Source organism: Balaenoptera acutorostrata, chromosome 9 (genome assembly GCF_949987535.1).
Source record: "Balaenoptera acutorostrata chromosome 9, mBalAcu1.1, whole genome shotgun sequence".
NCBI classification, from domain to species: domain Eukaryota; kingdom Metazoa; phylum Chordata; class Mammalia; order Artiodactyla; family Balaenopteridae; genus Balaenoptera; species Balaenoptera acutorostrata.
This window is the reverse complement of record NC_080072.1, coordinates 99,343,913-99,369,856: the sequence shown is the minus strand read 5'-3', so window position 1 is coordinate 99,369,856 and position 25,944 is coordinate 99,343,913. Positions and strand designations below refer to the sequence as shown.

The window sequence follows — 25,944 nt, the reverse complement described above, 5'->3', positions numbered from 1 at the left end:
CAGTGACGCGAGACGCGGGCTGTCGCTTTGCCCGCCCCGGCGCAATGAGGCGGCTGCCCGCTGGGTGGCGCCGATTTCCCAGGGAGGTCCTCCCTGGGCCCCCTGCGGAGGTGCGGGAGAGGCGGGCAGGAGCCGAGGCCAGGGAGCCCCCTGCGTCAGCTGCCGCTCACTGCGCTGCTCCGGTACCAGCCGGGACTCACCCGCAGCTCCATGCTTGTGCCCGGCTCGACTCGTCCGTCTTCGGAGAAGAGGCAGGTACGTGCCACCTGTCTGAGACTGAGGAGGGGGGATGCGGAGGGCAGTGCCCTTCGAGGCTCAGAAAGTGAGGTGTCAACGACAGCCTGGGCAGAATGGGCACTAGAAATGTAGGGCGAGCGCCAGCTGCGCTGAGGATCTCCAGCAGTGGGTACCAGTTGTATGGGGGCGGGGCCTGCCAGCTGACAGCCTAGGGTGCCGGGAAGAGCCATCTGTGTGCTGATCCGTGTGTTCTAAGGAAACGGTGCTTGGGCAGGACCGGGTCTCTGAGCCCTGTGTGGGATGTGGCTGAGAGTGACGCCTGGACCCTGACAACCCCCCCCGCCACGTGTGGGTGGCAGCTCATTTACTCCCTCCTCTCAAAGCTCCTGGGGGCTGTCTCTGGTCAGTTTGCCAAAGAGGGTGGGGTAGGGTAGCAGTCAAGTGGAAGAGGAGATTTTCCACCAATCCCAAACCAGAAAGAGGCATCTTTGAAATTCTCACCAATCCCAAACCAGCAGCAGGCACGCGCTGCTCCAAGGCAAGTAACTTATACTTAACAGTCTAAGGAAGCTCTGGCCAACCCACTCTAGCTAAGGTGTGAACATCTACCTCCTGATCTGGCTGCGCTTCGAATGGGCCTGAGCTGGATCCTGCTGATGCTCACCTCCCCAGGCACAGGCATGAGAAGCTCCCCAAGTCGGGGACGCATAAAGTGGAGGAAAGGAGAGCTGGTTGGGCTGGGGTTGGAGCAGCCACCACTCCTCTGATGCTGTAAATGACGCCAAACTGGAGTCGGAATGAGGACTAGAATGAGGGCCGGGTACGAGGGCGTCCTCTGAAGTGCATCATCATGACCTGAGCTGAGTCAGTAGCCTCTGCTGAGACAGGGTGGAGGCACCATCCCGGGTACTCCCAGTCCTCAGGGAGAGCCATCGAGAAACAGACTGGGAGCAGACAAGAGCACCAAGGCCCAAGAGGTTAAGAATCCAGCACCTTCCTCCTGTGACCCTGCCCAGCCAGCCCCGCTCCGTAGGCTCGGGATCCTGAGCACTCCTACAGGTAGAGTGGACACACCAGAGCAGCCAGCCTTGCTCCTGGTAGCCTGGGGGAATCTGCACTTGCTATATTTTTCTGGGTGGAGGAGGAAGGAGCCCAAGTGGGCCTGGCCCTTCTCTGATGGGTCGACTGGACGTCTGGGAATAGGGCAAGCCTCGTTTGCCTTGCCAGTTATGGGACATGGACCAGCTCAGAAAACCATGGCACTGTTCTCTGGCATTAGAACAGAGCACTCCCACAGGGTGGCCTGGAGGCCCTTTTCTCCCTAGCAAGCTTCACCCAGGAGGTACTACTACAAATACTACCACTAATTATAATAGTAAGTGGAAGTATTCAATATAGTAATAATTATCATTTATTGAACCCTTACTATGTGCCAGGAAATTTACAAATATTATTTAACCCTCACACCTGTGAGGTATAGCATTATTATTGCTCTTGCTTTATAGACTAAATAAGGTCCAGACAGCTTAAGTGACTTGCCCACTGTCTCAGAGCCAATAAAAGGGAAAGACCCAGAATACGAGCCCAGGCCTAGAAGTCCATTATAAAAGAGTTTGGACTGGAAACTGAGAGGGGTCCCTCCTGCCTCTCCCTACCTGTGTGCCCTTGAGCGAGCTGCTGTCTGCCTCTAGGTCTCCTCCATTTCAAAACTAAAGGAGGTGGACTGAGGCTTCCTCCTCTTCTCCAGTTCAGTGACTGACACCTCCTTCTCCATATTTTTGCCTAATCCCACCCCCCTCCCTCTACCCTCTTTCCAGTTGTTTCCCCTTGAATCCTCCTTCTGTTCCATTTCAAAATGCCTCCTTTCAAACAGTCTCGTAGGATCTCCTTGCCTGGCACCGGGCCACGTCGAGGGGAGGGCCTGCCACTGCCCCTTTAATTCTCCCCGGGCTTGGAATGCCAGCGAGTGGAGCTAGCCATCTCCGTGAGGTCAGATAAGATACTATATATATCGGAGTCGGTAACCTGAGCTCCGGATTACCCGGCCCAAGTCAGAGTCCTGCCTCTGGGCTGGCCACTGCACTCCCTGCCCTGCTGGGGAAGGAGAAGCCCCCAGATCCTCTCCAGTGTCCCCAGACACAGGTCAGTAACTGCCCCTTTGGTGTCCGAACTTCACAGGGCCGTTGTCCAGAGGGCCCCGGACTGTCTGTTTGGGGGAGCCCTGTCTGTCTGGGGGAGCATGTGAGACACCGCCCCACCGGGCCTGGTAGGTGCTACGGACAAGACCAAGGGCTCAGAGGCCAGGAGGAGGAACGATGAAGCCCTAGAGGAGAGGGAGGGAGCCTGGGGCTCTCCCCTGGGGTGGGTACCAGGAGAGTGCCTGGAAGGGAGGTGGTTGGAAAAGAGAATCTAAGGGTTCCAATACTGCCCGGGGGGCCCATATCTTTGCCTTTTCTTGGAAGTGTAGAGATGCCCACCCCCTCCCAACCCCAAATCAAGAAGCGTCAGATAGAGACACTGCCCTAAGCCCACCCACCTCTTCTCCTCCAGGCAGGATTCTGGCTCTAATCTCCAGTCTCTTTATCTTACCTCTTCACCCCCTCCCAGCCCTTGGGTAACTACTGGGATCTAGAGAGACTGAGGGGGACCCACTGCCCCTTGGATGACCCCCTGCCAAGGCATATTAGGCACTAAACTGGTGGGTCAGTGGGGTGGGTGCCGGCCCCTGGGAGGCAGAGCCGCTAGTGGCAGGCTGGAGGGAAGTGGGCCTGAGAGGAGTAAACAGAACTCCTGGACTATGAGAGCACAAATATCCCTCACCCTGACCTTCCACTGCACCTGCATCCTCTACTTCGGCCGGGACATTCCTCGCCCTAGGAACTGACGCTTGTGTGTAGGCAGTGCCCCAGCAGCTGGGCGTGCGGCTTGGAAAGCGTAGATGACAGGGCCCCTCTCTCAGCCCACTTTACCCTTCAAGGTCAGCTGTCTCACTGCCTCATTCCGATGTTGTTAGCAAGCGGCTTTGGGAAGCTCTGAGGTCACCACTGTGGAGGTTTCCAAGCACCTAGTGGAACTGGCTGGGATTCCCCACTCACCTGTCCCGGACACCTGAGTAGGAGGGAAGGGACTGAATCCGGCTGAGGCGCACCTCTGAAGCCCAGCTAGGGGCTCTCTATCCAGGCAGTGGCGAGGCCACAGAAGCTGGCACGCCTTCACCCCAGAAAGGAGAGCAGATCTGGGCAGAGAGGGGCCGTGAAGGCTGCTGGGATGTTGGGCATCACCCATCCCCCGAGTGCCTGGGATTCCTGGGGAGCAAGTCCCTCCGCGGGCTGGGCAGGTTAGGGAGCCCTTCACGTGAGCAACAGGAAATGACAGTGGCTGACGTAAAGGGCTGGTGGCCCCAAGAAGATAGGGTTCATTTAACCCCTAACTCACCTAGTCTGGGTACCTCGGGGGGTGGGCTGAGCTGCAGCAAGGGTAGGAGGCTGCGGGGCATGTCCATAACCCGGCCTTGGGCCAAGGGCCCTGGCTGGGGCCATATGCTGGTGCCAGGGGACATGCAGGAGCTTGGCATCATGGGTGAAATGGAGGCCTCCTGGACCATGTCTCGGCCGATCAGCATTGTACTGGGGCTCAGGTTGCACCTGGCTTCGCTTTCATTCGCCTGCAGTGGAAACTCGAAGGGCAGCTCCTGCGGGAGTCTGAACCTGCCATGCTGTTGCCTAGACAGTGGATGCCTGGATCCCCCTCAACCCCATGCTGCAGGCCCCCCCACCCTGTGCCAGCTCAGGGAGAGGCCAGGGAAGTGAGAAGGGAGGTGGGGGGTTGGCTTCAGGGTCGCTGTCAGCGGACAGAGCCCAGGTAGGTCCCAGTCCCGCTCCGCCACTGCTCCCAGTGTGACCTTGGGGAAATCCACATCACTTCCCCGAACCCTAGTTTCCTCATCTGCAAATAGGCATAATAATAGCACCTGTCGCTTAGGGCAGTCGTGAGGATTGAGTTAAGACGCAGAAGTCTTAGTGCAGTTTTAAGCTTTAATAACTTCAGAAATATGAATGCTAAATGCTTCATTTGAATGTTTCATTATTTAAACTTCTTGTCTGTTTTTTAAAAATTTTGAATGAAAATATTTTGAATTTCAATTTAACGTAAAAAAATTAAACCTTCAAATGATGTTGGTAAGCCAGGGGCGCAGGGAAGGCTGTATGAGTGTTGGACTTCGGGCTGCTGAGAAATGAGAGGCTGCCCGAGAAGCACTCAGGGTGATGCCTGGTCCAGGGGTGCTCAGTACCTGCTGGCGGGGCAGTGGCCAGCTAGCTCACTCATCCTTTCAGGAAAAGGGATGCCACCACACCTCCCAAGAGAGGGAAACTGAGCAAAGCGAGAGGGAAGCCTGGCAGAGCAGGGAAAAGCCGAGGGCCCCGGTGGGATGGCACGGAGGAGGAGGCTGGCAGCGGGGCTGCCCCTGCTGTCTGAGGTGGCGGGCACCTGGGGAGGCGCTGCCTGGAACCACATGCCTGTACTTGCCAGCTCTGGGTAAACAGTGAAAGGAGTCGGGCAGCAGGGGCCCCATGCTGGGCAGGGAGGGGGACGGGGGATCACAGCCAATCGGCTGGCCTCCCACTGCCCCATGAAAGGGCCATTCAGTTCAGGCCGTTCCTTTGGCAACAAGGAGACTCGTGGCCATGTGAGTGCCCGTCCTGTCCCTGTCTTGCGCAGCAAGGCTATAGCCAGGGCCCCAGCCCACTCTCTCACCCGGGGTGCGTTCTGCAGCCTCCAGGGACAGCCGTGCCAGGTAACGCAAGGGGCGCCAACCCAAGCTGTCTGCTCACCTGAAAGATGCTGGCACTGTTCTCAAGAGTGAAACTGGGGGTTGGGGGAGGGGATAGGCATGCTCAAGGCCTCAGCCCCTATAGGGACCCTCTCCCCAGACAGGGGAACTGTAAAGCAGCTGCCAGTGCTGAGAGGCACCTTCCAGGGGGCTGTTAGTGATGGCATGACCACCTGAGACTGCAGGGAGGGAGAGGCCTGTCAGTTGCCTGCTTCATTCAAGTAGACAGGAGAGAGGGACTTAGGAGCCCTCCTGCGATTCTGGGGACCGGAAGGTATGGCTCCACCTCCAGACCCCAGCCCTTCCCAGTGTTACTTGTGGGCCATCCCAGGGCCATCTGTCCCCGTCTGCTGCACCTTGTTTGGCCCCAGCACTTCTGCGTCAGCAGGGCCAGGAGAGGTCGCAAGTTTGGGGCACTGCCTGCAGAATACCAATTCCCTGGGAACCTCAGTGTGGGGAGGCGTAGAGAGGCCCGAGGGGAGGAGGTACGAGCTCCTGCCCTGGTGGGGGTGGGGTGGGGTGGGGTCATATCTGATTGGCTGCCAGGTGTCCCAGAGCCCAGCTCCTGAAACCTGGAGTCTCTTTGACTTTGAATTATTGATGGCGCTCTCCAAAGTGAAATCGAGCAGGACTGGTCCCACGCCCCCGCCACCCGTGCCTCTTTCTGTCTCTCCCCCTGGCCTCTCTCGGCCTTCATTCTCTTCCTTCTCTGGACCCCAGAAAGCTAAGCAGATGGGAGGGAAGCTTGTGGTTTCCCCTAGCCCTCCTCCAGTTCTCTTTTCCTAGAAAGGGGTGAAAGTCGTGCTGGAGGTGGGAACACAGTGGGGAGGGAGAATACATGAAGGGTAGGGGGCCTGCGGGCCAGGCGGGAAAAGGCTGGATGATAACTTATAAGCCAGGCCTTTCTGATGCCGGCCTAGACTGAAAATGGCTGGAGGTCTCCGGCAGGGCCTAGAAGTTCTGTTCTGGGGCCTACATGGAAGGTGCCACCTGCTCACCTCCCAGCCCTGCACCTGTCTCACGCCTTACATGGACTGAGTTTCTAGAGCTCTCTGCCTGGCCCTCAGCACTTGAGGCTTGGCACCAGCTCCTCTCTGCCCTAACAGGCTGGGCTGCGGCCTAGGGCAGGCTGTGGGCTGCCGCCGAACAGCTAGATTCTGCCCACTGCCCGCTCATCTCCCTGGGGGCTGCTGGGAGAAGCCTGGTGCCCAGGGCTGCGGTCAGAGGCCCGCCGGGCAGGAGACAGCCAGCCCTGACATTATTACAGGCCTACAAAGGGAGGAGCCGGGCTGCCTGGCGGGGGCTGGGGGAGGAGATAATAACCACTGTCATTGTTGAGAGCTTTCATGTTATTATCTCATTTATTCCTCGCAACAACCCTGTGAGGTAGGAATCATAATGATGATTATTATACTGATTTTGCAGGTGAGGAAGCTGGGGCTTGGGAGGTTAAATGACTAGGGCAAAATCACCCAGCTAGTCAGCCACGGGGCGCGTCAAAACCGGCCCCTAAGCGCGCTCCTCTGAGAGTCCTGGGTGACTCTGCACCCTCACCGCCCCAGGAGCCCCCCCAAGAGCCCCTGCCGACCCTCAAGGAAAGAGGCCCGATCCTACCTGCTCCTCCCTCCAAGCACCTTTGCCCTCCGGCTCCATTATAGATAAAGCCTGCATGTTCATGGTGATGGAGGGACTCTGGGGGCCCCCACATGAGCCTAAATGTGATGGGGGTGCCAAGTCGAGGTGAAGTGGGAAGAGCACAGGGCTGGAAATCTGAGAGACATGGACGCCAGCCCTGGGTCTGCTAGTGCGTGACCTTGGGCAAGTCAGCGGCGCTTTTCCCATTTGTACAACAGAGAACTTAAGATGGATGACCCCTTCATCGAGTGGACACTCTCAGATGCCCAGGAAGGGGTTGATGGTCCTAACCAGTCTTAACTGGCTGGAGCATGCACTGGACACAGCTGACTCCAAGCTCCTGAAAAACAACTTGGGCAAACATCGTACGGTTTAGTCTGAGTAAGATCTGGAGGATGTGCAAGTCTTTTGTAGCAACAACTAAAGCGACCTTAACAGTGAGGGTAGGTAATAGGTGCAATGCAACTAACTGATAATCACCCTTGTTTCAGTAGTGGGGAAATCTGGGATGGATTCCCAAATCTGATGTCTCTGCGGTGAGACTTGGTTCAGGCTGTTTCGCCTCTGTCTGCTTCAGTGTCCTCTATGTAAAGTGTGGTCATGGCTGCCCACTCCCTGGGACCTTGGGAAGATTCAATTGTATGATGGATGTGGAAATGTCTTCTTTTACTTGTGGTAAAATATATATGACATGAGACTTTAAAAAAAAGATGGATGACCCTTTAGGGATCTGAAAACTCCTCAATTCAGAGGTTCTGTGCTCCTTCAGCGGACCCACCCCAGCTGCAAGGACTGGGGGTAGGGACAGGAGTGCTGCCTGCAGTGCAGGATTTTAGCCTCTAGGGGGCCCCCTTTGCACAAGTCATTATCACCATGAGCAGTCTGTGATGGGTGCTGGTAGGGGAGAACCCCTGGGAGGCCACAGGGCCCTGACTCCACTTGAAACAGAAGTCTTAGATCAGTGAAGACGGTGGGCTGTACCACACGAGGATCCCCCACCGCAGCAGGTGACCATGTCCAGGGAAGAACTCTGGGGTTGGGTCGGGAGACCAAGGTCAGGCTCCTGCTCAGCCACTCGTCGCCGCCTCCCCAAAACCGCATGGGCCTCCTTTTCCTCATCAAGGATCTGGCCAAGTGATCCTCTCAGGTCATGCCAGCTCAGACAGTGTAAGATTCGCAGAAGACTCCCGCTCGTCCCATAGGTTAGAAAGCAGGGGAGCAGTCTTAACTCTTGGAACGTCCAGCGTTTCCAATCCAGGGGGTGAGGGCGGTGGCATCCCCCCATCTTGGGAGTATCTGCAGAAGCTGAGGAGAGGAAGCAGATGGGACCTGGGCTGGAATACTATTTGTTGCTTGAAGGGCTGCAGAGGTAGGGCAGTCCCTGCCTCACCCTGGGGTCTTTGAGGGGAGCAGTTGGAGTGGCCAGGACGTGCTGAGACTGATTGCCCCGTGTGGTTTATGAAAGCCAGCTCAGCTCTCATGCTTTCCCTGAGGTGTGAATGCATGGTGCGTGGAGACCTGCATGCCTGTGGGCGCACGCACATGCAGAGGTGTGTCTCAGCGGTGGGCCAGCCTCTCGTGGAATTAGACTGTGTGGTCCCTGGTTGAGGTCTGGCCAGCTGGGGATGGAGAGCAGGTACAGTGGGAGCCTGACCCCCCGCAGGGCCCTCTGACAACTGCTTTCCTTGTCTTTCAGCCCATGAGGCTCCCAGTTCCCACTGAGTGCCGCCCTGAAGGATGTCCCAGCTCTCCTCCACCCTGAAGCGCTACACAGAATCGGCCCGCTACACAGATGCCCCTTATGCCAAATCAGGCTATGGCATCTACACTCCCTCCTCCTACGGGGCCAACCTGGCTGCCTCCTTCCTGGAGAAGGAGAAGCTTGGTTTCAAGCCCGGCCCCCCCACCAGCTTCCTCACCCGTCCCCATACGTACGGCCCCCCCTCCATCCTGGACTATGATGGAGGCCGCCCCCTGCTGAGACCCGATGTCGTCGGGGGTGCTAAGCGTGCGGAGAGCCAGACTTGGGGCACCGAGCGGCCTTCAGGGAGTGGACTCAGCGGGGGCAGTGGATTCCCTTATGGAGTGACCACCAGCTCCCTCAGCTACCTGCCCATCAATGCCCGCGACCAGGGGGTAACCCTGACCCAGAAGAAGTTGAACAGTCAATCAGACCTGGCCCGGGATTTCTCCAGCCTCCGGACCTCAGATAGCTACCGGCTAGACCTGGGCCGCAGCCCCATGCTGGCCCGCACGCGCAAGGAGCTGTGTGCCCTGCAGGGGCTCTACCAAGCAGCCAGCCGCTCCGAGTACCTGGCCGACTACCTGGAGAACTACAGTCGCAAGGGCAGCGCACCGCAGGTGCCCACCCAGGCCCCTCACTCACGAGTCCCTGAAGTCCTCAGCCCCACCTACCGACCGAGTGGCCGTTACACTCTGTGGGAGAAGGGCAAGGGCCAGGCCCCTGTGTCTGGCTGCTCCAGCTCCCCAGGGCGAAACACCATGGTGAGTTTGCCCGAGGGACCCGGTGATGGGCTGGGGAGGCAGCCACTGATGAGGAAAGGACTCCCAACTTGACCCATGATCGAAGGCAGAGGTTTTCTTTCCCAGGCCTCACAGTGGCTTCTCCTGCAGCCCAGGTGGGGAGGAGCCAGGGAAGTTACCTCAGCACATCCGGTGCCCTCATGGTTTGATGCCTTGCCCAGGGACTTGCCCACTCTCCCCTGGAAACCCACTTCATGACCTGTGCACTCACGATGGCCCAGCAGTGATCTTGGAAATGCTCAGCTACCCTCACGTACACTGGGATTCTTATCCTCTACTTTCCCACCCAACATGCCAGGGTCCCCTGCATGCCCTGCCCCATCCTGGACTGACTGCTGAGGCCCCCAGACCACCAGTGTGCCCCGTGGTAAGAGAGGCCCCCTGGCCCTGATTGCATCTCTCCTCCTGCTCAGGCTTTTACCTCCCAGTCCAGAGACGTGGCTTAACATTGGGACATAAGACATCAGGAGAAGAGGGTCTCTCCTCTGATGGACCCTGCCTGGCTCAGGACAGGGTGTCTGGACAGGAGTTGTTCTCACGTGTCTTTGGAGAAAATGGTGCAGAACATTTTGTCTAGGGCTTTAGACGATCCAATCCCTCTCTACTCCAATAGTGCCTGGGCTTGAATAAGGGAAGAGGCTCTGCTGGAGACGGGAGTAAGGGCTGGCATGGCCCCACCCACATCTAATCCCTGAACACACCTCTCTTGGGGCACTGACTACAATTCTGCCTTTTCTGTAGTCATTAGTTTACCCATTAGATGGTGAGCTCTCATAGGATGAGAAAGAAATCAGATCTCTAGATCCCTCACCATGTGCCTAGCTCAGTGTAGAACTCAGCTGACGTGCTTATCATGTGGATGGAGGAATGGATGGATGGATTGGTGAGTGGGTGGGTGGATGGACGGCTGGGTGGATGGATGGATGGTTGGGTGGATGAGTAGGTGCATAGAAGGACAGGCAAGCATATGGGCAGAGAACTGGGTGTTGTGTTGCCTTCATTGCTCTATGTACCCTCCTCCTCCTCTTAGGACACGTGTCTTTTGGAAACAGTAGCTATGCCATAGCAAGAAATGCTGCATAGGGGGCTTGTCCAGAAAAATGGAGCAGGGGTGCAAGATAGGGGTGGAGCTTTGGGGCACGGATCTTGAAGCTTGTCGTAACTAAAGGTCTTGAGAGGACAACTCTGATACCGTTACTTAGAGAGTCTTGGCCTTGCTGGGCCGTCTGTGAGGTGCCATGGGAGATGCAAAGGCTGGTGCCTCCCAGAGCGTTCAGGCCCTGAGAGGGCAGGGCTGGCTGTGTCGGAGGGACGAGGAGTGGCACACGACAGAGCTGGCCCGGGAGAGAAAGACATGCTCTCAGGGCACGTGTGCTTGTGGTGGAGTGTGATTCACTTGAACAGGTCCAGTGTTGCTCATCTCAGGGACAGTCAGAAAGCAGCTCTCAGTGGAGGGGCTTGGGTGCTAGAGGCCTCTGAGGGGCGCCCTCCCTTTGCTCAAAAGAGAAGGGCTCTTTTATTTTATTATTTTTTTTAATTTATTTATTTTTGGCTGTGTTGGGTCTTTGTTGCTGCGCGCGGGCTTTCTCTAGTTGCAGCGAGCAGGGGCTACTCTTTGTTGCGGTGCGCAGGCTTCTCATTGTCGTGGCTTCTCTTGTTGTGGAGCACGGGCTCTAGGCATGCAGGCTTCAGTAGTTGTGGCACGTGGGCTCAGTAGTTGTGGCTTGCGGGCTCTAGAGCTCAGGCTCAGTAGTTGTGGCGCACGGGCTTAGTTGCTCCGCGGCATGTGGGATCTTCCCAGGCCAGGGCTCGAACCCGTGTCCCTTGCATTGGCAGGCGGATTCTTAACCACTGCGCCACCAGGGAAGCCTGAGAAGGGCTCTTTATGGGGCTCAGTGTTCCTCAAAGTGGGGTCTGCAGACTGCCTACCTCAGGATCACCTGCACAGCTTAACAATTCAGGGGTCCGGGCCCTAACCAGACCCCCCGAATCAAATTCTCTAGTGAGAGTGCCTGGAAATCTGCCCTTTTCACAAGACTTTCAGGTAATCTTCAAGCACACTGAGGTCCGAAAACCTCCCCTCCACAGACTAAACTGCAGAGCCACTCTCAGGCCCAATCCCAGGAGAGCAGGGCTTCCTCCTTCCCACACAGGCATATTCCAAACCTCCCTGGATCCTGCTGCCCTCCACCCCTTCCACAGGGACACCCCAGCCCCACCCCACCCCCAGGGCCAGGGTGAGGGGAATTCTGAGAGAGGACCTCAGAGGAGTGGCAGATTGACCCGGAGCAAACTCAGTCACCCTGACATCCCTCCTCCCATCCAGAAGCAACCCACAACACAGGGAAGTAGCCAGCAGCCCGACAACTGAGCTAGCGTTTCACTGTGAGCTCTCACTCGAGAAGATGCTATCAACTGGGAAAGGCCCCTTGTGGGCTCAGTGGTGTAAGACCTTGATTTAACCTCACCCTCTCTCTCCTCACCACCCTCACCACACCTCTGGAGCTGACTACATCTTGCTGGCGTGAGATCATCCTTGTTCGTGGGGCCTGGACCACTTCTTCCTAGAACCAGGTCCAGTTTCTTTTCCGATCTCCATCTGGGGATCTTACCGTCTCATTCATTCATTTACGGTGCTCGGCTTACTAGCAGCATAACCTCAGAGAAGTTCCTGAACTTCTGAACCTGTTTCCTCTGTAAAACGAGAGCAATCATAGTTCCCACTTCATAGATTGTCGTGAGGAATCAAAGGTTGGCGTGTGAAAGGGCCTGGCATGTAGTAGGTGCTCCATACATGTCCTCCTTGCCCCCTTCCAGGTGCTCCGGGAGGCAGGAGAGGTGTGAGCCATGGCCCCTGCCCTCGGGCATATGCACAACTAACTTGGGGAGATAAGTTCCCAAAACAGTTGCAGTAGGAGGCCTCCCTAGGTGTTTTGCAGTGTCATAGGTGATGGGGAAGGGAGAGGTCATCTGAGGCTGGGATGGCTGCTCTGACCGCTGGAAGAACAGTTTGCCTCTTTAACCTTGGACACCTCTCATCTGAGCTGTTTCCTCACCCATGAAAGGGAATGGTCATGCCTGCCCTGCCCACCTCCCAGCGATGTCATGAGGTTCAAAGCACATAATGGATGTGGAGGAATCTGAAACCAGTAACATGCGATGGGAGAGTCGGTTTAAACTTAAGGGGGGAAAGGAGATGATGGAAAAGAAGGGGCATTTGGCAGCTGACTAGAGTGGGAGAGGGGACCACCGTTGGGAGGAACAAAGGTGAGAAGAAAGTGCATACTGGGGCGGAGCCAGCATGATCTGACTCCTCTGGGGCAGCCGTGGCCCCAGGGCTCTCAGAGTAGCTGACCTGAACTACAGTGGAAGTACAGTAAAGGGAGGTCACAAGCAGGGCCACCCACCGGGGACTAGAACAGTTCTAACCAGACTCAGTCCCCTTGTTAATAGTAACAGCCCACATGAACTTGGACTGTCACAGACTCAGCTGAGCACGGGTGAAGAACTGGTGCAGGGGGACAAGAATTCTGAATACCCCCCCACCCCACCCCCAGCTTGCTTAAGTACCAACAAAATGCCACTCCACGGAGGGTGCAGCTCAGCCTAGGATAGTGAGGGCTGCCCCAGGCTCCACCTTATGACAGACTGAAGAGGAGGGAGGCATGTTGGTTCAGAACTGATTAAAAAAAACAAAACAAAACAAAAAACCTTTCACTACCCTCAGTGGGGACTCCAAGCCAGGAAGCCAGGCCAGGTGAGTTGGCCCTGCAGAGAGCCAGGGGCCCAAGCACCCAGCCTGGTCACATCCCCCCTCTGCCCCACCTCTCCTGTTCCCTTGGGCCTATGGAAGGACAAGCTGTTCCCACTGAGCCCTTCCAGGGCTGCGCTTTAACCCCTACAATCCATCCTAATCCTCCTCCGCTCCCCGCCCCCTCCAGCTGCTCCCTCCCCAGCCCTGGCATTCTGCCTGCTGGCCTCAGCCCTGCACTCACCCTGCCCAGCCCTGCCGAGGCCACCCTCTTCTTTCCCCAAGAAGAGCCAGGGTTGGCCTGGGGCCCTCCAGAGCACAAGCCACGGGCCGGGCACCTGCTGCTCAGATGCAGGGCCTGAGCCGGCCTGCCTCTTCCACACCCGTGCCCTCTGTTCTGGGACCTGTTGCTAGGAGCAAACGGCCTGGGCACCTGGAGTACCTGGGTCCTATTTGCCACTGGGGCTGCTGACTCATCGCGCAAAGCCTCGGGTTCCAGCTGTTCAGTGACAGGGAGATTATATAAGCCGAGGTCATGTGATTTTTCTCTCGGGTGGGACTTTGGACTTGACTGCTGCCAAGCAGTGGGGGGAAGGGAGGAGTTTTACTCCAAAGAGAACCACTTGAGGACAGCAGGGGCTGCCCTAGGGCTCCTGGGTGAGAGGTGTGACCTTCCTCTCTGTCCCCTGCCTCCTCACTGTTCACTCAGCCACGCTGAACTGCATGCCTGCCGTCTTATTTGTCCAGCTTGGCAGCCTGAGACCCTGGGGCTTGTCCTCACCCACTCGGCCACCCAGAGGAGGGTGAACTTCCTCAGGGCCTGAATCTGTGCTGACAGCATACGAAGGTCACACAGAGGAGCCCTTAAGCCAGAGGGGTCCCGCGGCCAGGACTAGTACTAGCTGCTGAGAAAGAAAGGGCAGTCGGTCTGTAGTCTGTGGTTAGAATCAGCCAGACACTGGTGTCTCCAGCCCTTGAAGACCGGCTGTGGGCTATGACCTGGCTGGTGGCCTTGGTGCTGCCTTACCCAGGCTCGTTCTCTCAATCAGTGCCCCGCACTGTGCTCCCTGCCTCCCCCTCCACCCCGCCTCGGGGATGTCTCCATGAGTTAATGTGGCGCAGGGGTGGGCTCAGCAAGGCCGAAGTTAATCCAAGCCTGGCAAAATGTTCCCTGCCCCTGGGAGAGCCGCTCCACTGACCATCGGCTACAGAAATGAACAGCATGTTCAGGGCCCAGAGCTGCACACGTGGCCCCCTGCACCCTCTCACCTCAATGGGTACGTAAAAACTGGTGCCCCACACAGAGGTATAAACGAGAGAGGGAAGTGTGTGGGCCTCTGGAATCCAGCTGGTTCAGGCCAGACTGCCCAGGGGCTCAAAGGAGTACAGAGCTCTTGGCCTCCTGGAGTCTGAGTGATGCAGGGAGGCGGAGCTTCCTACAGACCTAGGTACCGCTGGCTGGCCCTCCCTCCGCAAGGGCAATCGTGGGCTGAAAGCCAAACCTCCTAACAAGGACTCTGAGCCCCTACCCGTTCAGTCAATCAGGCCACCAGTCTGTCCCGTTTGTGGTGGTAACAGCAGGTGCGCGCAGGAGCAGGGCCTAAGCAGTGTTTCCAAATCCAGGACCAAGCTGCCCACTAAGATCTGAGGGAGCAAGGTATTCGCCGTCTTGCCTTCGTAGAGCTAACCCTGACTTTAATTTATTTAAACACTCCATCCGTGCCAGGAAGGATCTGAGGTGAGAAAGTACCTACGGGGGAGGCAGGCCAAGCACAGGGTCTGAGAAATGGCCATCTCGGGCTCCAGGAATGAGCCCTGCAGAGATCAGCTCAGTGTGTCTGAGGCAGAAAGTCACAGAGCCAGAGCCAGAGTCAGATCCCAGAAGACTATATGCTTTACCCACCCCACTTCACGAAATGGCACTGAGGAGAAAGGGTCTCACGGGGGCTTGGCTAGTTGAGAAATGACCACGGTTCTTCCTCGGCTGTGTCCTGCAGCCGTCAGACCTGCCTGACAAGACTGGACCCTGTGTGAATTCTTTCCGCCCCGGCTTCTCAAAGGGCTCCCATGCAGGAGCTTTCCCCAGCTGGGCCTCCCCTCTCCCAGCAATGACCCTAACCTCCCGCATCCCAGGAAAGATGGAGAGAGCTGGCAGAATATCATGATGTCCCGGGGTGGCTGGCCTACGTCATGGGGAGACAGGCCAGATGCTCCAGGGGGTGAGCACTGATAGCGCTTCCTGCAGCTCACTTACTCAACATGCAAACCCAGACTCGCCCCACCCTCTGAGGCTCAATGGGACTTCCAGGATGCCCAGCGGAGCCTGCTCTGGCCCCCTTTCATGATGAGCTCAACACCTTTATTAAGCACCCACTAAGAGAACCCACAACGCTGCCCTTCAGGAGGTATCAGTGTGATGGTACAATCAACACACAAGCTCAGACCACTTACAGAAGTCTTAGAGACACTTATAACACAAAGATAAACATATTAAGACAAATTCATACAGTGGAAACTGAAAGCTAGTAGACTGAGGGTATACAGGGATGGTGTTTAGAGCTGGGTGGAGTTCATTGGAGAAGGCTTTGTGGAAAACATGAGTTTTGAGCAGAATTTAAAGGTTGGTAACTGGCAGAGAACAGGAAGGGCATTCCAGAATCTCCTGGTAATTGTTACTAGCATGGGTTTTGCTGTAGGACGGGTCTGGGTTCAAAGCCCCACACTGCCATTTACCAGCTATGTGGTCCTGGGAAGTCATTTGACCTCTCAGGGCTTAAGGTCCTTTACCTAGAAAATAGAGGTAATAGTTGCTACGTCACTGTGTTATTATGCAAGTTAGCTGGGATAATATATATAAAGCACTTAGCAGTGCCTGGCATTTAGTAAGTACTTCATCGGTGGCAGTTTTGTTTTTTAAGCGAGAGAAGGCAAGTGCTAAAGCAGGTTGGTTGGCAGCGGGGATCAGAGAAGAGTGAGGGTGGTGACGGTGGTGTTGTCCGGCCTATGGATGACAGTCTCACAGACAGGGCTACCTGAGGTTTCCAGACTGGATAGAAGAGTCGGGTGTTTCAGGGCAGGGGAGGGATGTGATGAAATGCAAGCCTTGCTGCAGACAGTGTGGGACTGGCTCAAAAGGGTGTGGTTAGGAAGAAGGAAGCATGGAGGAAAAGGCTGTTGCATTTTGTCCAGGGTCCAGGTTTGGTCACCCGGCAAGGAGAGTGACGGTGGAGATACCTCTCCTAACATCAAGCCTCACTTATCACGCAGGAGAACGCCCTGCAGCTCCTGCCACCTGCGCACTCCTCCCACCACCGCTGCTGGAACACACGGGGCAACCGTCTGTGCTCCCCTCTCAATAGCACAAAATTGCTGTTCTGTGGGAGGCCTGGGGTACAAGCCATACATGCGTCCTGGACACACTCCCCATGTGGCTGTGGTCGTGTGTGCCGTGTGCGTGTACATGTGGGGATGACAGGCCAAGGGAAACAGAAGGAGGCCACAGATGAGTAACAGCACACACTGCTGCCTCCCAGAGTATTTTTAAATGCTAAAAATACTGGCTAAAAATAGCCATCAAGCTCCAAACAAGATACTTTCTCCAGGCAGATTCTGTGTGGGTGCCTGATAGGTGAGTGGGGTGGAGCCTCAGAAATCTTCAAGCACTGCTGCCCTTAGGGTCACAGGAGTACACTCACCCCACAGCAGCTGAGCACCTATTTCTCCACCGTGGTGGTACTTTCTCCCCATCTCCCAAAACCAAATCAAAATTTGAGATTCTAGGAGAGATGGAGTTGGGTAACTGGGTAGAAGAGGCCAGAAACGGTTCCTTCCTGGGGCCAAAAGGTACGGTGACATACTGTACCATATAAAAATATGGGCATTGCCTCTCTTGGCAGTGGGCCAAACTAGGGCTGGAGGGAGGAGGGGTGCTCAATGCCGAAGCCGTGGAAATCTACCTTCCTAACCTGGGCCCTGTGACCCTCACGGTCTGTGTCGATGTTGGGCTCCAAGAAAGCCCTGAATGCTGAATCCCCCCTGAATGCTGTGCAAAAGTTTGTGCGTGGGTGCATTTTTCCCTGAAAAAAATGAGTACAGAGCTTTCATCGGGTTCTCAAAATGATCTGCAGCCCCCAAAAAGTTAGGAATCGTTTGCCGCCTTGGGGGAAGCTCACCCGGCTGACACTCGACCTTGGAGACGTGTCCTCTGCGGGCCTCAAAGACAGTTTCTCGAGTCCCAACCCCGAGGTGGGTCCCGGACTCCGCGCTCCGGTCATGCCGGCCCCCGGGGGCTGCCAGGTCTCTGCGGCCCGCGGGCTCGGTCGGCGCCAGGGGGCTGGGGGCAGCCAGGCGGTGGGCGGACCCGCGGGAAGCGCGGGGTCTGGCGGGGGCTCAGCCTCGCTCGGGTCCGCGTGCTGGTGCCCGGGGGCGGGGCCCAGCAGGGGCGGAGCTGGAGCCCTGGTCCCGCCCCGGCGCTGACGTCGCGCGGCCAGCGGCGCCGGTGGGGCCGCCAGTCGGCCGGAGAGAGAGAGAGAGAGAGCCGGTGCAGGGGCGGTTGGTGGCGTGCGCCGCGGAGGTTGAGGCGGAGGAGCGCGCGTTCTGCCTGCCGTAGCGGTTGCCGCCGGGCGCCGCGGACGGTGTCCTGTGGCGGCCTCGCCGGCCTGGGCGTCCGGGCCGTGGCATCGCGCGGTACTACCCCGCGCCCCGTTGGCCAACGTTAGGCGAGGGGTCGAGCCCGCCGCCCGCCCGTCAGCATGCGCACCTCGTACACCGTGACCCTGCCCGAGGAGCCCCCCGCAGCCCCCTTTCCCGCCCTCGCCAAGGAGCTGCGGCCGCGCTCCCCTCTTTCCCCTTCCCTGCTGCTCTCCACCTTCGTGGGGCTCCTGCTCAACAAAGCCAAGGTACGCGGGGCCCTTTTCCGGGACCCCCAACGCCGAGGGCTGGGGTTCCGCCTCCTCCCCGGGATGCCCTCCCTCCCGCCCCCTGCTGCCGCGCGCCGGGCCCGGGCATGGAGGGTCCCCAGCCCCCACCCCTCCTTTCCCAGGATCTCCCGGCAAGGAACGCCCCTCCCCGGGTGATCTCACGCTTACTCGCGGCCCCCTCCCCTTGTTAAGGTCCCAGCCCCTGAGTCCTCCGAACCCCCCTTCCCCCTCCCTCTCGTCGACCCACCACCAGGTGGCTCTTGGACTCTTAATTCCTGGCACCTATCAGGACAGGTGCAGGAAAGCGTAACCTTGACTAGTTCTCGGTGTGTGAGGGAACGGGCAGCTCGCTGGACTCCGCGGGCGTGACTCCTCCAAGGCCAAACCCAGCAAGAAAGGCTAGTGGGAAAGGGGCCGCCTCCCCGACACTCAGTCCCAAAAGGCCCTTTCCCAGAGGGTCGGTAACAGGGGTCCTTTGACCCCGTGAAGGGCAGAGGAGTTGCAGACGGGGAAAGAGGTCAACGTCCCTTCCCTTCCCAGCCCTCCCCAGTTCAGCTAAGTGGGCACTGGATCCCTCAAATGACGTAGCCGCCCCACAGTGATGCTGGGGCTGAAGGCTGGGCCCTGCCTCCTCGGGGAAGAGAGAAGGGGGCAGAGCTTGACAGGTCTTATGTAGCAGCACCAGCTCCCGTGTTGGCAGTGTGTGCACTGCCCCGTGCCAGGGCCACACCAGGCTCCTCGGCTGCAGCCAGGACTCATGGCTGACCCTCATGGCACAGGTGAAGTAAGCCGGAAAGCCCTTTCCTGGGGTCTCGGGCGTGAAGACACAAACCTCCATCAGCCTTTCTTCTGCGGCCGGTGTTCCCAGATGTTTCCCCCGCGTTAACATAGAGCAGGCTCTTACGAGCCCCCTGCTCCTTCCCTGGGAGGGGAATGCTGTCTGTTTACTGGCCATGCAGGTGGCATCTACCTTCTAGAACAGTGGTTGCTACTGAGTCAAATTAGGTTTGCTGATGGCTAATTTTAAGGAAGTTCTTGACCCGAACTTTCTCCGCTCTTTGCACTTGAGTTCCAGCATCCCAACTGGAGTCGTTTCCTTGTCTCCTGGTGAGAGGCTGGCTGTGCAGGGTCTCTCCCAACTTCTCCAGTTTTGGCCTCTCCCTGTCGGCCCTGAGGTAGGATTGTTTTTTCCGTAAGAAAGGTCACTCCTGGGACATTTTGTTTCTCTCTGGAATGGAAACTGCTGACTTTCCCTGCAGCTCCTGATTTCCTATTCATGGCAGAAGAATATCTGGCCGGGCAAAGAACAGCCCTGCTCTCCCCTCCACTCCCACCCCCTGACTTCTGTCACCCAGCCGCCTTCTACACAGAGTGCTTAGAAATTGGCAAGTAGTGTTGAGCTCAGGAAATTTTAGACAAAGGCACAACCCAGAACTAAGAGGGTCCCAGCGATGCCTTGAAGGAGCCTCCCCCATCTCTCCACCCGCCAGGCCATAGGCAGGGGTAGATCCTCAAGAATAGTAACCGTGGATCGTGACCTGTTCTTCTTGACCTTCCCTCTGTTGGGTCACAGTTAAAAGTGTCAACACCACAGGAATGCTTCATTAGAGAGATGCCTCCAGTCTCCCACTGCCCCACCCACACTAGTGCTGCATGACTGCTGCCTCAGCCAAGGGCCCGCTTTGGTAGACAGTGACTGTCACCAGCGGTAGAATGCCTTGCTCCTGTGTCCTGTTTAGACAGATGTTGTCTGAGGCACAGGGGGTAAGAACTAATAAAGCACTGCCGGAAATAGGTGTAAGAGTGGGTGTTCTGGGGAAGAAAGAGCAGGTATTCGGTCGTGGGCAGACTTGAACGTTTAGTTCCAAATGGGCAACACGGAGACGTCAGTGTTTTTTTGGGCCCCATGTCTACTTCAAAATGCTGATAAGGTCTTTGTCCAGGGAATCAATTCTGTTGTGGCCCTCTGACTGGAGCGTCAGGGTTTAGATTGTCGTGAAGGTAAGATTTAAATTCTGTGTTTGGGGCCATACGCTGCTGTTCTTCAGCGGGTGCTTATACCCCACCTGCTGCCAATAGGCTTTTCTTTCTAGCTGCAGGTGGACAGCAGGTCTCTCTGCTGGTTTAGGTATTTCCTTCCCTACCTATTAGTGTTAGACCTAATAATTGGCAAGGAGGGATCTTCCCACTTGTGGGATCAGCAAGGCAGTACCTGAGAAAAGCCCTCCTTCAGCCTGCCTCTCCCCAGCCCACCCCCTTATGCTGACAGCCTCATGGGCTTTGAGCTGCTGACAGCACACGGCATGAGTAATTTTAGCTGAGTTATTTCAGGCTCCTGTTCTGATCAGGCTTGAGCTGGCCCCACGCATGCCCCAGCCAGTGTTGCTCCAGAGCTGCCTGCTCCCAGGTCCCCTCCCTGAGAGAGAGGGTGGAAGGCTCATCTGTAGGCCGATGCTTTAACCCTTTGAGCCTGAAGGTTTTCTCACTCCTTGGAGGTTGGGCCAGGATCAGCCAAGAGACCTGGACAGACAATGCGCAGAGTCCTCAACGGAGCACCTGTTCTCTCTCCCACCCCCTCACCGGCCTCCACAATAGGGACAAGAGCAAGAGTAGCGCCTTCAGCCAGGTGCTTACCTCTGCTTGGCCGCAACCTGCCATCAGAAGGATTCCCAGCCAGTGGCCAGTCAGGGTGTTGAAACCTGAACCAGGCGAGGAGGATTCTCCCAGGCTTTAATCAGCCCTCAGGAGCTGAGCTCAGCTGGAAGGAATTCCACCTGTCTCTGGCGATTCAGAATGGCAGGCCAACTAGAGTTTTTCCCCAGCTGAAGATCTAAACTCAGTTGAGATGTTTTGTCATTGAACTTTTCAAGACCTCCTTGAAGTGCTCATTATGACAGCTGCTTTAGATATCAGACATCTCAGGATACTAATGTAGGTCACTTGAGAGAGTGCCTGGATTTGGGACCTGGAATTTCTTGGAGCCAGGTATATGAACTCCTGGTCTCTGGCTCTAATCTCCAGTCTCCAATCTGGCAGAGAATGAAAAGTAACATAAAGATGGGGGAAAACACGTAGTCGATAAAAGAAAGCAAAGCCTTGAAGATTATTTTTGTTGTGTGTTGAAAATGACAGGCATTCCACACCCCTCTTTCCTACAACGTACGTAGACTGAAGTTGAAGAGAGAATAATGTGTGCGGCTTGATGCCAGTGGCTACAACTGGCAGAAGGTTGCAGAGACAACTTAACATAGGCCGGGCGTCTTCCTTCAGCCTGAATATGCCGCGTGTTCTTTGCTTACAGAATTCTAAGAGCACCCAGGGTCTGGCTGGTCTTCGAAACCTTGGGAACACGGTGAGTTCTTCCTAGCCCACTTCTTTCCTGAGGCCACTCCCTACCATCCCAACTGGGACCGTCTAACCAGAGTCCCCTCCTGGCTCTAGCTGACTCCCTACCCTCTAGGCCAGCTGGTACCTGCCCTTCCTGGATGGTGTTTTACAAAGTTGCCGGGCTCTTCCTCGCCCCCGCCCCCAGCAGGAAGCCCTGCTAAAGAGGAGTCGCCCTTTGAACTGGCAGCTTAGCTACTTTCCTGGATCCTTCTCCTCGAGGACAGCCATCACTTCCCACCCACTTCTGTCCAGCTCCCCCACTCCCTTTTGTACACCTCTGTAGTAAATAACCAGTTACATCACCTGTGCCAGCAGTGGGCATTTGCCTCACTTCACCGCTTTACTTACGAAAAGAGGCACTTGAGGCTGTGGGAGGATACATTTCTGGGCCAGATGGACCAGAGGGCTCTAGGTGGGAAGTAACTAGACGTGCCAGCCAGGGTCTTTGTTCCACGGCTGACGTGCAGGTGGTCTCTTGCAGTGCTTCATGAACTCCATTCTGCAGTGCCTGAGCAACACCCGGGAGCTGAGGGACTACTGCCTCCAGAGGCTCTACATGCGGGACCTCGGCCACAGCAGCAGTGCACACACAGCCCTTATGGAAGGTGAGGGGCGCGGCCCCGGACGCGGCCCTGCTCCCCCTCAGGACGCTTTTCCCACTCTGCTGTCGCTGCACTAGTAGTTGTGTGTCATGTGTTCCTCTCCTATTTCTCTTTCTTTGGCTTCTTTTAGTTGGGACTCTAGTTTAAGAATTTCTTAGAGAAAATGGCTCAGCTGTCCTCCACGCCCCTCTCTACCCTCTCCTTCCAACAGAGTTTGCAAAACTAATCCAGACCATATGGACCTCATCCCCCAATGATGTGGTGAGCCCCTCTGAGTTCAAGACCCAGATCCAGAGATACGCACCGCGCTTCGTCGGCTATAAGTAAGGGCCTTGGGGACATGACCTCCCCGGGGTGGGTGGCGGCAGCAGCAGGTTCTAGGGGCCAGAGGTGTCGCTCACTCCCTTTTCTTCGGATTCAGTCAGCAGGACGCTCAGGAGTTTCTTCGCTTCCTTCTGGACGGGCTCCACAATGAGGTGAACCGGGTCACAGCGAGGCCCAAGTCCAACCCCGAAAACCTCGACCATCTTCCGTAAGTAGGAGGAGAGTGCTTGGGGCAGAACTACACGAACTTCTTTGGGGGTAATGATTTGGGGAGAATTTTGGATATTAAGGATTTAGATCCCTAGGCCTTTAAACTTATCATGGTTTGAGCTCTGACCCAATTATCTTCCTCTCTCTGGGTCCTAGTGATGATGAGAAAGGGCGCCAGATGTGGAGGAAATATCTAGAACGGGAAGACAGTCGGATCGGGGGTAAGTGCGGGCACGGGGGGAAATGCCTGCCTTCCCTGCTAAGTGCTTTGCCTGAGCAGAGCATGAGAAGCCCATTCTCCCGGGGACCCCTCCTGCTACCCAGTGCCCAGCACCCAAAGGTCTGAGGCAGGAGCGGTGAGAAAGGAGACACAGTGTTTAAGCATCGCATGTCCGTCTCTCCCCAGATCTCTTTGTCGGGCAGCTGAAGAGCTCCCTGACGTGTACGGATTGTGGTTACTGTTCTACAGTCTTCGATCCCTTCTGGGACCTGTCTCTGCCCATTGCTAAGGTACGCACCCCTGTCCCCCTGCTTCTGAAACTCCCGCTCTTACCCTTTCATGTCAGCGACCTCTGACCTTCATTTTTCTCTCTCCCAGCGAGGTTATCCTGAGGTGACGTTAATGGACTGCATGAGGCTCTTCACCAAAGAGGACGTGCTTGATGGCGATGAAAAGCCAGTAAGTCACCCTCCGTGGCAGCGAGAGTGCATCTCCCTGAGCCCTCTCGGGGGCGGACCAGCCTAGGAGTTGCTGGATTCGCCTGTTGGCCTCTCTCGTGAGTCCTTCCCAGCTCTGTCTATCCTGTCTTTCAGACGTGCTGTCGCTGCCGAGCCAGAAAGCGGTGTATCAAGAAGTTCTCCATCCAGAGGTTCCCAAAGATCTTGGTGCTCCGTATCCTTCAGCTCGTCAGGGCAGGGACTTGACATTAGAGAGTGACTGATGACAAGGGCCCAGGTGAGGGCCAACAGAGTAGGAACCTCAGAAAGTCAGGTGGCTTTTCTTCTCCCGCGTGCCCTTCTGCTTCCTGAGAAGCGCAGTCGCCCTCAGGGGCTCTGTCTCCTGTTCTCTGACTCTGTTCCTGCCACCCTGTCTGTCCTTGACTCACACCAATACCAGATCTGAAGCGGTTCTCAGAATCCAGGGTACGAACCAGCAAGCTCACAACATTTGTGAATTTCCCACTAAGAGACCTGGACTTGAGAGAATTTGCCTCAGAAAACACCAGTAAGTATTTTTCGGCTGGAGGCGCAGAACCAAGGCACAAGTGTCTAAGATGCAGCGGGGAGGCCAAGAGGTGGAGGGACGCTGCTAAGCAGTGACACGTGGAAACTGGGAGTAGCGGCAGGAGGGGGGGGCCCGGGGGCAAGGGATGCCTCGGGGGCTTGACGCCTTGTGCTTCCTCCTCAGACCACGCTGTTTACAACCTGTATGCTGTGTCCAATCACTCCGGAACCACCATGGGCGGCCATTACACAGCCTACTGCCGGAGCCCGGTGACAGGCGAATGGCACGCGTTCAATGACTCCAGGTGAGACAGGCCTCGGGCGCGGCTCCCGGCTGCCAGGCACCTGTACCTCGCCGGAAAAGGTCAGGGCCAAAAGGGGTGTAGCTGTGCATTTGAAGACCCTCCAGAAGAGGGTGGCCTCGGGTGTCCAGTAGATCAGAGACGGGCCCTCGCGCTCCCCCGGCCGCTCTGCTGCGTCATGGGGCCCCGTGGCCGCCAGGCTGACCTGTCTTCTCTCCACAGCGTCTCCCCCATGTCCTCCAGCCAAGTGCGCACCAGCGACGCCTACTTGCTCTTCTACGAGTTGGCCAGTCCACCCTCCCGCATGTAGCAACGAGGAGCTACATCTCATCCTTCCCCGTGGTGGCCCTACACCCTAAGTTTTTTTAAAAAGGCAAAAAAAGGCAAAAAAAAAAACCACCTGACTAATAAGCGAAAAATAAAGGAAAGTGACGCTGCCGAGCAGGAGTTGCTGCAGCCTGGCCGGGGTCTGGAGTGGGGAGCCTGGTGTCCCCGAGCCCCGCCTGGCAGGGAAGATCGGCAGGACACAGACCGAGCCAGCACAGTGTCCCTCGGCTTCTCATGTTTGCATTTGTAAGCTTGTGGTTTCTTCCTGTGTGTGATAAACAACAGCCGCCTGTGGGGAGAAAAGATCCTCATCCACTGGCCCACTGGCCGAGGCTCCAGCCCTGGCCTCCCGGAAAGACAGCGCCCTCTGGAGCCTGCTGGGGAGGATCGCCGCCCGTCTTCACCTGGACCCTGTTCACCGGTCCAGGAGCAAGAAAAACACCCATGAGCCAAGAGCCCTCTTAACGCTGCTAACTCCAGGGGGACAGATGAGGGGGACGTCTTTGAAAAAAGCTGGTTTTGGTTTTTAAAAGCCCACCTTTTTTTTTTTTAATTTACCGTAACTAAAGTTTTCAGACTGGAGATGCTCTCTTTCACACCTCTTCACAGCTGGGACATTGTGCTGGTCATTTTTCTTTTTTTCCCTTAATTCTTCAAAATACAGCTTTTCTCGTGCCAGCCCCCAGTGGTGCTAGGTGGGAGTTGGCCAGGCCCCAAGCACAGCCACAGTAGACTGGGCTCTGACAGGTTTTTTGTTTGTTTTTTTAACATTTTGGATGGAATCTAGTTGCCTCCAAGAATTGTGCCTTATAGCATTTGGGGACCAGGGGGTAACTGCCCCTCCCTGAAATATCCCTCAGCCTCTTCCCTTTTCCCCAGTGCCATGTTCAGAACCGCGGGGGGAGCCTCAGGGTCGTGCCCGTAGCCCCTGGCTTGTTTTGCATTGCAGTGAGGTGAAGAGGAGAGCAGGTAAAAGGAGATTTCTTCTGATAGTGTTATCAAGTTCTTCCCGCCCGCTTCCTCTAACCCAGCCCCGGGCTACTCCCCAGCTGTTGGAAGGATAGCACGAGCCCCTTACCCTCGAGCTTCTCTCACCTTTAATTTATTCCTCCTTAACTAGCTTTTTCTCTCCGACCTTCCTGCCCCACCTCCCCTTCTCAGAGCCTCCTGACGTAGGCCCTTTGGACCGAGTTTCTCAGGGATGCCCATGCCGCCCCCAGCTCCTCTTGGCATCGGTCTACAGTCCAACCTGGGAGCTGGAGCCTGGGTGTTTGGGGACATCTTGCCTCGGTTGTATGGTTCTTTCCCATGGGCTTGATTCTGCCCTAAGTAGTTGGGCAAAACTCTGTGCTGTCCCCTAGAAAGAAGCTGTTCAGCACCAAGGCACGGAGGTCTGTGCTTGGAGCTCTCTGCACACCCACACAGCTGGGCCCCACTTGTGCCCCTCGGAGTCCAGAACTTTCCAGTGTTCCCAGGAGGCATCAGAAAAAGACACCCTGAGTCTAACTGGCCTGACACCCTTCTCCAGGGAAGACCTGTGAACCTGAGCCAAAGGGCTGGTGTACACTTGTTTACTGTGTAAGCAAGAGTAGAAGAATGTGTGATGTACAGTGGAACCTTGTACAGAATAAATAATAGCTTTGAGAAATAA

At 56.4% G+C, this 25,944-nt stretch overlaps 1 protein-coding gene across 6 annotated transcripts; it reads left to right on the top strand.

Moving 5' to 3' along the window:
- The first annotated feature begins 104 nt into the window (after window positions 1-104).
- On the top strand, window positions 105-25,944 carry USP2 (ubiquitin specific peptidase 2). 6 transcript variants are annotated; one of them, XM_007196673.2, is made up of 14 exons: window positions 2,291-2,379; window positions 6,922-7,146; window positions 8,400-9,208; window positions 21,219-21,269; window positions 21,786-21,909; window positions 22,118-22,229; window positions 22,328-22,438; window positions 22,597-22,661; window positions 22,847-22,950; window positions 23,039-23,119; window positions 23,254-23,332; window positions 23,558-23,665; window positions 23,849-23,969; window positions 24,189-25,944. In XM_007196673.2, the coding sequence occupies exons 3-14, from the start codon at window positions 8,441-8,443 to the stop codon at window positions 24,274-24,276; spliced, it is 1,812 nt and encodes a 603-aa protein (XP_007196735.2). In that variant the 5' UTR covers window positions 2,291-2,379; window positions 6,922-7,146; window positions 8,400-8,440; the 3' UTR covers window positions 24,277-25,944. The 6 variants fall into 6 exon arrangements, with proteins under 6 accessions (XP_007196736.2, XP_007196735.2, XP_007196734.2 ...); XM_007196674.3 differs by lacking the exons at window positions 2,291-2,379; window positions 6,922-7,146 and adding an exon at window positions 105-255; XM_007196672.2 differs by lacking the exon at window positions 6,922-7,146.